The following is a 16,733-nucleotide window of genomic DNA, read 5'->3' as shown; positions in this document are numbered from 1 at the left end:
GAATGGTGGTTGCCAAGGACTGGAGGGTGAGGGAAATGGAGAGTTGTTGGTCAGAGGGTACAAACTTTTAGTTATTAGATAAGTAAGTTCTAGAGACCTAATGTACAACATGGTGACTATAGTTAATAATACTGTATTGTATACTGGAAATTTTCTAGGAGAGTAGATTTGTTTTATTGAGGTCATAATAGTTTATAACATTGTGAAATTTCAGTTGTACATTGTTATTTGTCCATCACCATATATATGTGACCCTTTACCCCTCATGCCCACCCCCCAACCCTCTTCCCCTCGGTAACCACTAGTCTGATCTCTTTGTCCATGTATTTGTTTATCTTCCACATATGAGTGAAATCATATGGTGTTTGTCTTTCTCTGTCTGGCTTATCTTGCTTAACATAATACCCTCAAATTCCATCTATGCTGTTGTAAATGAGACAATTGTGTCTTTTTTATGGCTGTGTAGTATTCCATTGTGTGTGTGTGTGTGTTTGTATGTATACACACACACATACCACATTTTCTTTATCCATCCGTCTGTAGCAGGGCACTTGGATTCTTGGGTTGCTTCCACATCTTGGCTATCATGAATAATGCTGCGATGAACATAGCAGTGCATAAGTGAGAGAGTAGATTTTAAGTGTTCTCACCACATACACAAAAAATGGTAACTATGTGAGGTGATGGATATGTTAATTAGCTTGAATGTGGTAATCATCTCACAATGTGTATGTATATGAGAACATCTCATTGTATACCTTAAATATATACAATTTTTATTTGTCAATCATACTTCAATAAAGCTGGGGGGAGAAGAGGTTGATTCTTTAATGAATAACAGGAGTAATCTCTAAAGTCTCACCTGAATGTAAATTTTAGTGACTTTGAGATTTCCACTTTTTTGGTTTGGAGGAGAGAAGCTAAGATCATCAGCAGACACAAGTGTCTGGAGAATTAGATGAGGAAGGTGCCCGTGATTCATTCTATAGCTCCATAGATAATCAGGCAAGACAAAGTGGGCTTTGGCTGCATCAGAGGAGAGTTCAGCTGGGTATGAATGACTCCCACAGGCCAGCAAGAATGGAGTGTGGTACCTCCTTCTTTGAACAAGACTGAAAATGGCATGGATGGGATTCCACCTTAAGATGAGAGGCTCAACGCACACATATACCTCCCTTCTCTTTCCAGGGCTCACTGTAATCACAGGAGAGAGATTTTTGACTACTTGGAGGACCAAAGGTAGAGGGAATTGTAGCAGAGAAAACTGTAGCCCAAGACAAAAGTGAGTCTTCAGCCAGGTGATTTATTAAAGAATGTTGTTAAGAGCAGCTGCAACAAGTATCTCCTGTGTCAACAGGTCAACTAGCAGCTGTTAATTTTCTCTTCAGGCCATAGTTCTCTAAAGAAAGTAGAGACACCGCCTGGGGAGGGTTTGGTAGAGAAGCAGATCTTGAGGCCACCAAAGATTTTTCTCCCCAGAGTTACCCCCCTCCACTTTAGTGTGGTAGGAGTCCCCACCTGTCTGATGAACTGAGAAACTGAGTAAAGACATGAGGGTGGAGGGAGCCGAAGTAATTAAACAGTTCCAAATATGTATTTTTAAATTTTTCTAATAAAATCCTTAGAGTTGAGAGATTTTTCCGGTCGTGATGTAAGAACAGGTTATTAGAAAAAGGAGCAATCCAGATGGCAACTAGACTTTTGGTGGTGAACATGATGTAATCTATACAGAAGTCAAAATATAGTGATGTACACCTGAAATTTACACAATGTTATAAACCAGTGTTACCTTAATAAAAAAAATTAAAGAAAAAGGAGCAATCAAATAAGAAGAAACTCTTGGAAATTAAAGTTTTTGAAATTAACCCAAAAATGGAATGGATAGTTTCATTACATGGTGAAGACCAAATTGTGGATCTGAAAGATAAAGTTGAGGAAAAAATCTCTAAGAATTCAAGCAAAAAATCAGAGCTATGTAAGAGTTCAAGATGTGGAGGTTAGACCCAGATGGTCCACAGTCATTTAACAGGACCTGAAAGGAGAGGATAGAGACTGTGGAGGAAAAGAAGTACCAGGGCCGAGTGGTTAAGTTTGTGCGCTGCGCTGCGGCAGCCTAGGGTTCGGATCCTGGGTGCGGACATGGCACCGCTCGTCAGGCCACGTTGAGGTGGCGTCCCACATCCCACAACTAGAGGGACCTGCAACTAAGATATACAACTATGCACCGTGGGGGGCGGGGGCGGGTTTGAGAAATTAATGCAGGAAAAAAAAAAAAAGATTGGCAACAGTTGTTAGCCCAGGTGCCAATCTTTAAAAAAAAAAAGTAATACCAAAGAAGTGATGGAAGAAAGAATCCCTTAGCTAAGGGAAGTGACTTGTCTCCAGAGTGCAAGGGCCCACCTAGCGTGACTAGGATGGATGTACTCGTTATAGCATTCCACAAGTATAGGAGGTAAAACAGGACTCTTCAAGGTTCCAAAGAGAAAAACTGGCAGCCTCCAAAGGGGCAAGAATCAGACGTGAAATCACCAAAATTGAATGTTAGAGTACTGTCGAGCACTATCTGAGTTCCAGGATGAAAAGGAAAAGTCTGAGCCTAGAATTCTACACCTGAACTTTTCATCAAAAATGAGCGAAAAAAAGGAGGGTGGCTTTTAGATATGCAAGAATTCAGAAAGTTTGGCACCGTGCAGACTCTATGAGAAGGAGTAAAAACCGTAAGGATCAAACAAAACAAAATCCAACTAAGGGGACAACGTTGAAGAAGCAGTGATTTGTTATAACCCAGAAGTGAACAAGATTAAAAAAAAATTTAAAAAGATCCTTTATTTAGCAAGACACTCACGTGCTCTCTTCTGACTAACAGAGTTTAAATGACATTGTATTACATGTCTTTTTAATAGTGTTCCAACCACTGCTTGGTTACGGTGAATAATATTCGTATAATAACATTATTACAAATGCTGCTTATTGCTTTTTAACAGACTCAATCTATAGTCTAGAAGTATAGAAGGTTTATTATAAAATAGAATGCAAATGTTATATATCTACAGTGTAAAATAAATTATAATAAAAATTGGAAAGGAAAAAGATTGGAAAGAGGAGGCAGGAGCATAAGGGAATTAAATTTACCATCCTTCATAGGAGGGAGTTAGAAGCCTTTGACTAAAGTTTATCAATGAAGAAATGGAAGAAGAAAATGTTGTATAAAGTTATAATGGTAGTTACCTGCAAAACTGGGTGGAGAAGAGAGACTTGATATTTCATTTTTGCCTTTCCGACAATTTGAATATTTTAAAATCTATGTGTATGCATATATATTTTTTTTCTCTTTTAGAGAAGTTGTTAGAGGGCCTTCTGTATTTGGGGAAGAGGGAGCTTTCTTTGAACTGCCTGAGGCAGGGAACTGAAAGGTAGCCTCTGGTCCCCTGGTGACTTTTTTGTATTAATCATTCCACACATCCAGCCCCTGTCAGCTTGTGAGCTAAAGACACAACATAGCTGATAGGCCTGTAGGGGCTGTTCCCAGGAAGGCCGTTAGAGGACAGCGGTCAAAGGAGGCTCATTCTGTTGGTAAAGAGCTCCAGCAGAGTCCGCACACCCTCCTTTGTTGGGTAATTCCCAACTAGAAGTCTGCCCGGTCTCCCCGTGCCATCTCCTCCTCCTCCTGTAGAGAGGCTTCTTTCTCGTGCTGCTGTAAGTGAAGACAGGAAGTGGTGGGGCTTGGAGAGAGCAGCCATCCTCTTGAGTACAGATGGCTGCGACACCGTGTGACCTTCTTTTAAAGTCTCTTGGCCATTCCTGCATTTGGGGTACCCATGTGAGTCTCCCCCTTTTCCATTGCAGGTTAGGCTATGGGTATCAGAAATGGTCCGACTCTATCATAATGTGACACGTGCTTCATGGTGCGTCCAACACAGGGCTGTCCATTTGGCAGCACAGATATCCACAGGATGACAAACCCTGAGCTCTCCATGTAACAGCTGACCTTCGTGTTAGACCAGTGGTCTTAACCGAGGGCGAGTTTGCTTCTCAGGGGACATTTGGCAATGTCTGGAGACATTTCTGTTGTCACACCAAGGGGAGGGGTTGGGGGTACTACTGGCATCTAGTGGGTGGAGACCAGAGATGCTGCTAGACACCCTACAATGCAGGACAGCCCCCCACAACAAAGAATGATCTGGCCCAAAATGTCAGTAGTAACCAGGTTGAGAAATGCCGTGTCGGAGAGTCTGGGAGAGAGGCAGCAGGCAGAGTGAAGAACAGCCCTGTACGGGAGGCGGGGAGATCTGCGGCCTGAGTGACTTTGGTGGAGTCACTTCACCTCGCCAGGTCTCAATTTCCTCCTTTGTCATAGCCCTAGGTTACCTCTAAGCCTCTGTCCCCCTCAAACATTGCCACCACGTGCCCTCTGGGTAGAGTGGTTTAACAAGAATACTTACAGACACCCAGTGGCCGCAACATCTCCGCTCCAGGTCCATTACCTCCTGTCTCCAAGACATGAGCTGGTTGTGTGTCAAAAGCTGGAATGCTGATTGAAACCAGAATTCTCACTCAACATAGCAAAGTGTTCTAGTTAATCAAATATTCTTTTAAACTGAAAATTGGGAAGCACCAACCTAAGAGTTAACAGTTAACACTGAAGGCTGATGGGGCATAGTTTAATCTTTGATTCAGACTGTTGCAGACTACAAGTGTTTTCTGTATTGTACTGGTAAAATGGAGGAAAGAGGCTTTTTGTGGGTAGAATGTCGGATGATTTACTCTTTGGGATTTGTAAACACATTTTTGTTAGGTGTGTGATTTCTTTGCAGACGTTTTTCCTTAATTCTCTTTTTAAAGTTACTTGAAGCCCATCCTCACACACAGTGGCCCCCCGTTAACGACCACTCTCCCGGCCTGGTGTGGCTTGCTCGCTCGATGTCTGACCAGTCCCCAGGTGTACGACGTAAGTGCCGCGCGTTGGGGCTGCGTTCCTGCTAACCATGCTGGCATGGTCTCTTACCCAGGAAGAGGGAACCTATTGCACTCAAGCCTCCAAATTCAGATCTTGCTTCTCTAATAAGATGATTAGAAACGGCCAACTTACGTATGTTTATATATTTTGCACAGTAACAGAGAAACTTCTTACCAGGGTTGTGGGGCTCCACAACATCAGCAGCTGTGGCATAGTTGAAAGAACACTGGACTTGGAATCGGAACAACTGGATTCAAATCCAAGCCCTGAGGCCATTTAAGTGCTCTGTGCCTCAGTTTTCTTATGTGTAAAACGGGCCTAGTAGCACAGGCGTGCTGTGAGAATTAAAGGATAAGGTTCGCTGTGAACTACAAAGCATTTCACAAATGTAAGGATTCTTTTTATAAGTTGTTTATTTATGTTGACATGGGCAGGTCCTTTCCATTTTCAGATTCTAGAAAGAGACTCAGCACAGTATGAAAAGGATATCCACACCAGTGGACGTCTTAGATTTAGGACTGACTCTTGAGCTCCTCACGTAGGTTGCCGGGCAGAGATGGAGAGAGAGGTGGGTAGCAAGCAGCTGCCACCTGGAGGGACTGGAGGAGAGGGAAAGACCTTCCTTCTTCCTCATCTCTCCTCCACCATCCTAATCATCTTGTCACTGGCACAACCATTACAGCCCAGGAGAAAAGAAGTCCTCAAATTCGTGAAGAGACTTACAGTTCCCAAAGGCGAAGTTTATTCTCCTGGCTGTACAGTGACTAAGCAGGTCCTGCAGTTACAGATAAGGGACGTGCCAAGGTCCCACAGTTAGTAACTGGCAGAGCTAAGACCCTAATGCCGCTTTCCAATAATTAGTAAGTAACGTACAGTTTACTTGATTAGTAAATTAGTAATTAGTAAATTAGTAATACATCTAATTAGTAATTAGATGAAAAGCAGAACGCAAAGCCCAGATCTGAAAGAGAAGGGCCCTAACCCGCTAAGTTCTAACGGGGCGGGGCAGCTGGCTTGGGAGCAGTTGTGTGCATTCAGGTGTACAGAGGGGAAACGGATGTTGACACCTGGACACCGTAGCTGGGCAGCGGGCGCTGGGGCAGAGAGGGATCGGCAGTCTGGAGTGCTGACGGGCAGCCCGATCAGAGCCCCCGGGATCCGAGGGTGCAGCTCCTTAAATGGCCGGCTCTTCCTTCAAGAACAGGTTACAACTGCCAGGTCGCCCTGTGTCCTGCCCCTGCTGCTGCTGCGCAGAGAGTGAGCTCTGTGTGGTCCTCAGGGCTCCTCCTTGGCTCCCTCAGGAGGAAGGCAGCAGTTGAAAAGGCCTGGGGCAGGCACAGAGCTACACCTGCAAACCTAGCTGGTGGGCGGCGTCGACCTCCCTGGGAGAGCGCGTTGGGCCTCGTAGAACTGCACTTCTGCAGGGCCTCTGCTTCGAGTCTCCGCCAGCCGTGACAGAGCAGCGTCAGTGTCTCCTTCCCTTTAAGGGGACAGTTGAGCCTTCCAGCCTCCCTGCTCCTCCTCACATAAAAATGAAATTCCTGTATCACCTCTGATAAACTGTCTTTAAATTACAAAACATGAGTAGGATGGTGAGAGCAGCATTTCCCCGGAACTACTCCCAGTGTGTAAAGTGATTTTAGCGCTTGTGGTGAGTGTTTAATGTAACATCTCTGAGCCTGGATAATAATGCTGAGTGCCTTTTATGTTGGAAGGACACAGACCAATAGATTAAAAAGCTTTATAATTTCCCGTCCTGTTGACAGCCTATTTAATAAAAGCTGTCTTTTTCTGAATGCTGAGTAGTTTGCTCAGTTGGGACCTCTGTCTAAGGTGACAGTGTGGGCCATTTGGATGTGTTTTATCATCGGAGACAAAGGGTGCTGACCCGGCATCACCACTTGTCCCACTAATGAAGCTCCAGCTGATTACATCAGGTTTATGTGTTTCTTTGCTTTCTAGCTCTAGTCTCTTTTAAACAATTTCTAAAGCCTCCCATCTTAATTGGGTTTTATAAGAGTCACTTTTCATGTCTATGTAATAGTAAAATGACTAGCCCACTCCCAACGCTTTATAAAAACCTTATCTAATCCGAAGCGTACCGACTCTTGCCCTGCTCATCGATTAGGGTATCTGGACTAGTTTGAACTCAGCATAAACTCAGTAAACTGCCAGGCACTGACACTGAAAGCACTTCCCTCACCAGTTCGAGAGACTGCTCAGGCTTTGCTCCGAGAGGTAACGTTTGGCTGTGGACTCCCCACAGCCAACCCAAGATGGGGTGACGGGCTACAGGCAAGATCACCCTCCATACTGCCGCTGCTGCTCTGGGCTGAGGTCCCGCCCGGGCTCCCGGTCAGCTCCAGACATGGGGTGCCTGCTGCTGAGAGAGCGCGAGCAAAGAGTCTGAAAAATTAACTGAGGACCCCAAAGGTGAGGGAGCGGAGGGGGTCCCTGCGGAGTCTAGTGCCGGCTGAGGGTCTCAGGCTGGCGGCTCTCGTGGCTGTTGGACTCATGGTTGTGTGGTCCTCGCCCATCACCTATAGGGCGTTTTGTACTTCACCAAGTTTATTTGGGAGATATCTAAGGTGTTCATTATTCACTGTTTCCACTACCTCTAAACCACTGAGGTTTGATATCTACCTAGAAAACAGTATTCTTCCACTTATGACAATGACCCCTGGTTATTTCAAATGTGCACGTTCCCACAGCACACTTGTTTGCAGGTGTTTGCAAGGTGATTTCACTGCTTTTTCATAGCAGCCTTCAGTGGCCAGCTAGTTGTATAATTAAGGAAACCTTTAGCTTAACAGAACTATTGTCGGTCCCGTCATCTAGAGCTCGAGGGAGTGGATCGGTTTCCTCGCCTGCGTATAGCATTCATTAAGCTCTGACTTGGAAATCCCTCTGCACTGCGTTTTACTGTGTCCTCGTTTCTGGAAAGGAATGAGCTTTCCTTGGGTGCTATTTGTCTGGGCTTGTGTTTTGTAATGGAATGGGTCAACGTCCACTCTTGTTTTCTCCTGGCGGGGAATTTTGGCCCTGCTTTCCACTGCGAGGGGTCAGAGCAGGCCACGCCGGGGCTCGTGTCTGGGTCCCCCTGTGCTGCTGTGGGGGGCGCTTGGCTACATTTGCACAATTCCCTCACATGCTCTTGTTTCACATTCCTCTCTGTCCCTCTGAGGCTCCAAACCTTTAAAAGAGTAAAATCTGTGCCAGGAGAGTCTCCCCCTGAAAACTGGGAGCTAAGAGCCCTGGGAGAAGTATTTTGATGGAGAGGAACAAAACATTTCTTAGCACATGTGTGAAGGGAGAAATGGAACGGGCTAAAACGGGATACATGATGTCATTTGTTGTTAAAACTGTCACAGAGCAGATTGAGTTTCAGGACTTTCTAAACACTAATGGAGAGGAGGAAATTTGGGAGTTTCACGATTACCCTCTGCCTGAGTAGAGGATTTTTATTGAATTGTACACTTGCACCCTGCCTCATTCCAGTGAGGATTTGAGGCAGCAAGCAAGAGGAGTTGCGTGCTTGCCTGGAGAAAGGCTGGAGCATTGGTTAAGTGGAGTCACAGTGTGGACTGTGGAGCAGTCAACGTCACTGAGAAACAATGCAGAAAACAAGCATGTGCTTGTCACCAGTGAATGCACAGAGATGGGCTGGGACAGAAGGGAGGTAGACAGAACCCACGGGTCCTCTGTAGGTCAGTGCACTTAACTGGCCTCCATCTAGCACCTACTATAAGTTAAGCACCTTAAGGAAGGGTGCCAAGAAGAGCAGAAGAAGGTCACTACCCTTTGGTGGTTGCTCATCTAGACGGAGAGTCCAGACACAGGTACAGGAGAATCCGCCTGTGGCCTCGGGCAGCGTGGCTGGACGGGGACCACGAGGCTGTCAGGGAGGCTGGTTCGGTGTCCTGGACTGAGGAGACTCTGTTGTGTAGAGGACGCCGGGCTTCAGGTGCACTTTGAAGGGTAGATGAGAAAGAGCAGTTTCCCTGGAGTGTTTTGAAACCATGTGTTTGCCATTCAAGACAGAAGTTCACAGTGTTTGACAGATGTGCGGTGGGGAGCAGGGGAGCACACCGCCCCTTGTTTTGCTTGTTAAACCTGCCGGAGGGTGAAAGGTTGTGTCTGACCTCAGCTGCTTCCTGAGCCTCTCCCTGCCTGCCTTCTTGGAGTTTCCAGTGGCTGCAGCTTGGCTAACACCTGCCTTGCTCAGCCTTGTCTGTTTTGCTACACCTGCTGCTTAGCATGCGATGCCATGCCAGTCCTCTTCCTGCCAGAGTGATTTCTCACATCCTTTATGTGGGTAAAACCAGTCTGGAGGCACCGTAAATCCTAACTCTCATTCCTACCAGCTGGACAACCTCCAGCAAATTTCATAGGCTCTCTTTAGCTCAGATCTTCTCTTTAATTAACCTGAGTGCATCCTGCATGGGGCTGGGGTGGGGGCGGGGGGAGGAGGATCAAATGAGAGCTTATGTGATGTTCCTGACAGGCATGTATAGATGCCCAAGAAAATGCGCCCTCCCTCTCTATCACTCCCTTCATCTACCTGAGGGCTTCCCATCAGGGTTTTTCTGGGGAGAGAGGAAGGAAATCCCCATTCCGGTTTGTCCTCTTCCCTCAATTGCTGTAGCTCAGCTGTAGAGCAGGTGGATTTAGGATGGTTTGTGTGGGGCAGGAGGCCCACCCGGAAGATCTCCCCAGAGAAGAGAGGACCCAAAACCTATTTGCAGGTTTTCCGAGTGACCTCACCCCTTCCTTTCTTCGTGGGTTGGGAAGCTGCAAATCCAGGCTGGTCTCCCTTTCTTCCCTTTTGTCACCAACCCTGAGCTGTCAGGCATTTAAAATCAGAACTGCTTTCTGGCGTTCGAAGTTCTGGTTCAGGCAACAGTGCCTTACACTGAATAGCACTCTGCAGTTTACATCTGGTGACCACCCTGGAGGCTCAAGGCAGGCAAGTCTCACGATCCTTAGTTTTCAGATGAGGAGTCGAGGTTGGGGTTGGCTCCAGCCCTGGAAGATAGCAATCCCCCATTTGTTGTTTCTCTTCCTTGCACTTTTCAGAACCAAGAGCCACTGAGAGAGGAAGACTCCGATTTCATCCTGACTGAGGGTGACCTCACCTTGACCTACGGGGACAGCACAGTGACTGCGAATGGCTCCTCAGGCTCCCACACAGCCTCCACAAGCCTCGAGGGTGGTCGGAGAACAAAGAGCAGCTCCGAGGAGGTGCTGGAACGAGACCTGGGAATGGGAGACCAGAAGGTTTCCAGCCGGGGCACCCGCCTGGTGTTCCCCCTGGATGATAATGCATGACGCCCCCCAAACCCTGAGGCGAAGGGGTCGGCCCACCCAGGTGGGGTGAGGAGGGTTGCTAGCCCCAGTGTTGTGTGAGGCGGGGCATTGACTGAGTGGAACTAACGCTCCTGTTTTATTGAGGTCTGAAGATATCTTAACATTTAAAACTTAACCCAAGATGCAGCTGGTGGGGCTGAAGTGTCCCTAAGTCAAGACAAATGCAGACCTATTCCTACTTTTCCACATAGTAGTGCACTGTTCAGAGTTAAACACCACAACGATAGCATGCTTTACCGGTCTCTCCCTTCAGTCGCCTGCAGCATCTGAACAAGGTGTGGCAGGCGCTGGGACCTGCTCCCAGGAGAGGCTTCCTATCCATACGCAGCAGTGCAAGCCTAGCTGGCTGTGGAAATGGCAAGTTCGGGGAGAACAGGCTAGAGGAAAGATGGTGAAGGAAGGCAATTGAGATTGGCCCTCCAAGGATTATGGGAAGCCGGTCTTTCATGGGACAGAAAACACGAACAAGCAATTTGAGTGGAGGCTCCGGGCCCGAGGGCTGCGTGACCGCAGCCTCAGGTCAGGATTCCTGACTTCCGTTGCTCCCTGTGTCTGCTCTAGACTGAAGACTGGAAAATATATCCATGAACATTTCAACGTGGAGGCAAGAATTATAATTCCTTCTGGAAATCTCCATAAAGAACAAGTGACTGAAATGTTTTAAACCAAAGGCAAAATAGTGTTATATTGTTGTTTTTTAATTAACCTGAGGTCAGGAGAAACTGTTTAGACACTGATGATGATATCACTGCAAAAACCAGTCAATTCTTGAGGGCTACCATATGAGCTGACTGCCTGGGAACTGATTAATAGGACTGAGATATCTACTGTGGGTTTGGAGATAACACCAAAATTTGTGGGATACTTTTTTCTGGGGAAGAGAAGGCAGCAAGAAGCCTAAGAGGCAATAGGCTATTATTCAGAGGGAAGAAATCTCACTGTGAAAAAACTAACTGCAAAGAAAACACAAGATAGTATTCTAAAGACTGAGTGCAATTCTAAACATTGAGCTAATAAATGCATGAGGTTTCAGTGGCCACGTGAGGAAGCAGAAGTGAGTGAATGGAAGCTTAAGCGTTATTCACCCCAGTGGAAGGTCCCATCTGCTATAAGATTAATGATCTGATGTCTTCACACTGAGTGCCGTGTAGAGAAAGGTCATCTTCTTGGTACCTAGGGAGGCTTGTACCAGCTTGATGTGTGAATGTAGTTTGAAATTTAGGTTTTTAGTTTGGGTTCTTGGTGAGTGAGCTGTTCTACCTGCCCACACCTGTAGTAGGTGAAATACTGAGAGAATTCTTAGAAACCAAGTTTGAGATTCTCCCCACGTCTCTATGCTTCAGTGCTAGTATATTTGAAAACCAAGTTTCTAAAAAATGCTTTCATAAAATGTAGACATTTTTCTTAATTATGGCAGACAAAGTAGCGGCCCAGTCTAGTCCACCCATAATGAAATCAGCCATTTAATCTTCTTAACTCACAGTTTTAAATAAGACATTGCTTCACACTTTGTTTTTGAGTTAGATTTGTGCAAACCAGGAAAAATTTATTAGGTTGAGTCATATGAAATTGCTGATATTTAACCATTTTTAAAATACAGAAATGGCAATTTCTTATGCTTCAATATAATATAATTGAATGATTTTTATTCCCCTCCTTCCTTTCTCTCTACACTAAAGTCCATTTTGATTTTATGGCTATCCCTGGGCTCTGTGAGTTTGATAAAAAGCTAACCAACGGACCTAACCCCTGAGACACTCTGGGTTACCTCGGCTAGTGAGGGACTGGAGAAAACCTATGACCCACAACCAGAGAAGCAGCTTTCTTAGAGAGCCCTGGATGGGGGGCATTATGGTGTGGGGTCAGACTGCAGAGGGCAGCTGCCAGGCTTGGCAGAGGGCTGGCGATGTGTCTGTGCCCGTGCCCCGAACCAGCACAGGGGTTTTTATTCAGTAGCGTTATCTCAGTCATGGCCAGTCATGCCATATAAACTTAAAAGGCGAGGCTTTTGTGTGTGTTTTTTGCAGAGATGGAGAGATAGGCTGGTTGGGTCTATAAAAAAGCCTTGCTTGTCTCTTATGTTGCTTATTTACTTAATTTTGGAGGGAAGAAGCTAACAGAAAAAGCCTGACAATGGTTCTTGAAAAGAGCCAACCAAGTAGGACATACTCTGTCTTCATTAACCTCAAGGCTTTGTTGTCATTTTGGTTTTACAGGAAGCTTGCAGCAAATTATAAGAAATTACCCTCATAGGGAGGGCTAATAACCACTGAGGTTCTCATCCTAGTCTTAGGTCAATCTGTAGATTATTGTGTTTTCCCCCAAAGGGTCTCATAGTCTTCGCTGCAAACATTTTATTCTGACCTACTTAAATATGAGTAAGTGGAGGTTTGCCGAGACCAGACCAAACTTTAGCTAGGGTTGTAGTTATTTGATTGGGTTTTTTTATTCAGTGGATCAGAGTAAGTCACTGACCCATGGTCCTGATTTTTGTTTGCAAGATGTGAAGAATAATCCTCACCTTACCAGGGGTCCCAGGAAGGGAGTCCATTCATTGAAATGCTTCCACCTCTAGAAGCTTATGCCTGTGCTGAGTGGAGAAGAGTGGGGTGCCACGAAGCCCAGAAATGATCTAACTCAAGGCCAACTGTTGGCTGCTAGTCTGGCATAAATCACACCAAAACTGCTGAGTAATGGTATATCCAACTGAACGGAGTTCCTCTGAGAGGGTAATCCCAAGTCATCTTACAAGCATATTTGTTCTGGGTTGGGGGGATGGCAGTTCAGCAGTCGAATGTTCTAGAGCAGAGGTTCTCAACCCAGGCTGCACATTAGGGTTACCTGGCCAGTTTTTTAAAAAAATACCAGTGTCAGAGCTCTGCCCCTCGGAGACTGAGGTTCAGTAGGTTTGGAGGGGGCCTCGCTTCCGGGCTTTGTTTTGGACCCTCAGGGATTCTGATGTGCAGCCAGGGTTGAGAGCCTTGAGTGTAGAACTCCCAGTGGACCATTTTTGGACCCTTAAAGAATGGCCTAGCAAATTAAGTTTTTAAAAAATTGTTAGTCACGTGGACCAAACTGAGCAGTGGCCGACGATACAGCCGGGCAGCCGGGGACACGCTTCATGTTCATCTTCGCTGACCTCGAGAACGTGCTCCGTAAGGACAGCTGCAAAGGTCACGCTTAAAAACCTCGGAGCGCGAAAGGGAGACATAAGGGTATTTCTGGGGCAGGGGATTAGAAACCTGTCAACTTTGCCCCCGTTTGTGGAAAAAAGCGGGTTTTGTCTTAACTGAGCTGCTGAGTAATCAAATGTGAAGGTTTCTAAGAAGCTGCCTTTCCAGTTTAACCTGGGGTTGAGTTAGTCATCCTCTTCGCAGTCAGGTGACCTTTCTTCCTCTTCACACTTTGCTTGTCCCCATGCCTGAATCCATGCTGGACCCCTCAGAATAAGGGGGGGCCCTTTCCTGCCCGAGCAGAGGCCCTGTGGTGATGAAGTCGGTAGCGGGTCATTCAGGAGATGCAAATTTTGGTATTGCACAGACAGAGGGAAAATAAAGTCTCCTGCCATACCTTTTAATACCGTTTTTGGGGGCTACAAGAAGACGTGAACTTTCTCTCCTAGAAAAGGAAATTTGGAATTTAAATAAGGCTGGATTTCTTCCTGGGAAACAAGTATAGGAAGGGAAGATGTGATTAAATGGACTCTGCCCATCCAGGGTTCTTACTCAGTGACCGGACAAATGAGCATGGAAGCCTGGAAGCCAGAATCACACTGTGACATCAGATGTTTCATCAAGCAAACAGCAGGGAGCTCTTTAGGCTGTGTTCTCTAGACTTGAAAATGTCCTCTGTGGTTTCGTTGACAAATGAAATCTCTTTGGAAAACATGAAAAATGATATCTCAGCTATCCACGAACATTTCAGTCTAAAGCAAAGAAGTAACAGCTCCTTCCAAAAGAGAGGTCTGGTTCACATCCCACCCCCCGTCTCTCTCCCTTTCTTTGTCCGCAGTGGAGTTAATGTAATCACGTCAAATATTTAACACGAACAACGTGATTTCTAAATGTAGAAACCCCACTGATGTACTGAGGGGAGATCAGTGGCGGGCCACTGAGCAACTCATCAGAGGGGAAAATCACCCACGGGGAAACCCACCTTCCTACCCACTGTGAGCTCTAAGAGGTGTGTCAGAAGCTGATTTTACCATCTGCTGTAAAATGCTATCTGGAATGAGGGCTGCTGGAAAGTCAGCTTGCTGATTTCATAAGCATGACTTTTTCCACTTGAGAAATGGGGAACTTGACAAGTTTCGTGCCTGCTGTTTGCTGTTGATTCTGTAGATGAGTTAGTGGGGGAGCTAGTCTGTCAAATGCATAAGGCTGCTATCATTGAATTCTGATCTCTTATCTTGTTTTTTAAGTGAGAACCTGGCCTGCCAGCGTCAGCTGCTGTGTGCTGACACAGGAGATTGAAGGAATCTGGTGGCCAAGAGTTAGAGTTTAGAAACAAACCCATGTGAATGCTGCTTTCACGGCTTTCACACCTGAAAAGACTTCCCCCCGCTTTCTAAACCCGAATGACCACAGTGTGCAGAGAAATGCTCTAGAAACCAATGCTAGTGTCTAATAGGAGAAGCAAGGAGGCTCTTTGACAATCCTTTCAAAGCAAGACCTAGAAATAAACCATTATTTTCCAGTTTCAATTTTTATAAGTAGTTTTTTTTAGTTAACAAACACATCTTGTCACCCAGTGCTAGCAGAAACTTTAAAGAGCAAAACCAAAGTTCTCGATATCAGTTTTATTTTGGTAAGCAGGGTATACTGTAACCACGGCCCACATGGAATGTACAGGCCGCCAGTTTTCAGCTCCACATGCCTTGGAGAAGATGAGAAAGCAGGCCTGCTTGTTCTACCTTTTGAAAAGGTCTGAGGTCACTTCTCATTTCTGATGGCCACCTTTTAAAAAGGGTTAACAGAATTGCCCAATGTCACAGTCAGTTTGACTCTTGGCCGGTGGAAAATTATCTGGGCCTGTGTATGGTGGAGGAACTCAGAAAAGGACTTGTAAACAGCGTGAAGAACTCTACATCTGCTGTCTAAAGCACTTAAAAAAAGTTCAGATGCCAGCGTTACTGGGGCGCTATCCAGCTGATGGGCATCTGGGGGCTGAGCCTCGCTGTGATTATTTATTCCAGTTGTGGGCTTTCGAGAAGCAGAGGAATGCTTTTCAGTTGTGTGGGTCTTAAGTCTGTGGATTTGGGATTTATCACTGAAATCACTCAAAGTGTGACTTCATGGCAGCCTCACCTCCTCCTAGGTTGTCTTTTTATTTTTTACATAAAATACATCTGGTACTTCTTACTTAGGAAGTTTTACTATGTCCATTAAAATGATTAAGTGAGAAGGCCACCAAGATTCATTTAATAGCTGAAAAGCAATTTTTTAAATAGAATAGGATGAATTTAACAGGGGATGATGTGATCTGGGGAACTTTTTATAGAGAGCTTACATACTGCAATTGGGAAGAACGTTGTCTTCTACTTGCATTCGACAGTAGCAAACTGGTGGTTTTATACAATTAACGTTATGTTATATAAATCATGTTAGATAAAATAATAGTAAAGTATGTTCAACTGTGAAAAAGTGAAGACTTGGAGTTATCAGCAATCTTTATGTGCAATAAGGAAAACTGCAGTTAGGCCCCAACGTGCTACCTTTCCCTAGTATTTTACTTAATGTTCGCCTTTGTGTATATGTTTAGCTTGATAGTGTAAAGCTAGCCACATGTTTTCCTGCTCTTTACTGATATTTAACACATTTTTTCTCAAGGATTTTTTTTTTTTTTTTTTACAAAACTCAAAATAAAAAGATTAACTGGCTGAGCTAATCTTGTTTTGTATTTTAAAAGTATTGTCAGTTGTAGAAGAGTGCGGTATGAGCCTACTCTTAGTCTGTTTCTTCCCCTCACTGAGAGGTTCTTCTCTGGGTGGAAGCTCTTCCTCTCCAACTTCCTTTAGACCGGGGGTTGACCAAATCCGGCCCACCGCCTGCTTTTGTAAATAAAGTCTTATTGGCATACACTTCACTCATTTGCATATTGTCCGTGACTGCTTTCATGCAGAGCTGAGGAGTTGCAACAGAAGCAAGCAACTATTTGCTTGTAAAGCCTGAACTATTACTGTTTGACTCTTTACAGAAAGGTTTTTGCTGACCCCTGATTTAGATGCTTGAAGAAATTTAGTTTTAAAATAGGGTCTAAAAATCACAGCAACAGATTTTTGAGATTTTAAAAATGTGCCTGTTGGGGCCGGCCTGGTGGCACAGCGGTTAAGTGCACACATTCCACTTCAGCAGCCCGGGGTTCGCCAGTTCAGATCCCGGGTGCGGACATGGCATTGCTTGGCACACCA

The 16,733-nt window shown here is 45.3% G+C and overlaps 1 protein-coding gene and 1 long non-coding RNA gene across 3 annotated transcripts in view; one reads left to right on the top strand and one right to left on the bottom strand.

The window, feature by feature from the left end:
* Positions 1 to 4,641, bottom strand: part of LOC111771615 (uncharacterized) — a 28,260-nt gene extending 23,619 nt beyond the window's left edge. The window contains exon 1 of the long non-coding RNA XR_011435080.1: positions 4,443 to 4,641. This is a non-coding gene — a long non-coding RNA (uncharacterized lncRNA). The remainder of the gene's footprint in view (positions 1 to 4,442) is intronic.
* SLC9A7 (solute carrier family 9 member A7) overlaps positions 1 to 16,408 on the top strand; it is a 155,863-nt gene extending 139,455 nt beyond the window's left edge. For both annotated transcript variants that reach the window (XM_023634158.2, XM_023634157.2), the window contains 2 exons: positions 4,843 to 4,948; positions 10,034 to 16,408. In XM_023634158.2, the coding sequence (XP_023489926.1) occupies positions 4,843 to 4,948; positions 10,034 to 10,285 (358 nt within the window). In that variant the 3' untranslated portion in view covers positions 10,286 to 16,408. The remainder of the gene's footprint in view (positions 1 to 4,842; positions 4,949 to 10,033) is intronic.
* The last annotated feature ends 325 nt before the right edge of the window (positions 16,409 to 16,733 follow it).

This window comes from Equus caballus, chromosome X (genome assembly GCF_041296265.1).
Source record: "Equus caballus isolate H_3958 breed thoroughbred chromosome X, TB-T2T, whole genome shotgun sequence".
Taxonomy (NCBI): domain Eukaryota; kingdom Metazoa; phylum Chordata; class Mammalia; order Perissodactyla; family Equidae; genus Equus; species Equus caballus.
This window is presented reverse-complemented; position numbering and strand designations above follow the sequence as displayed.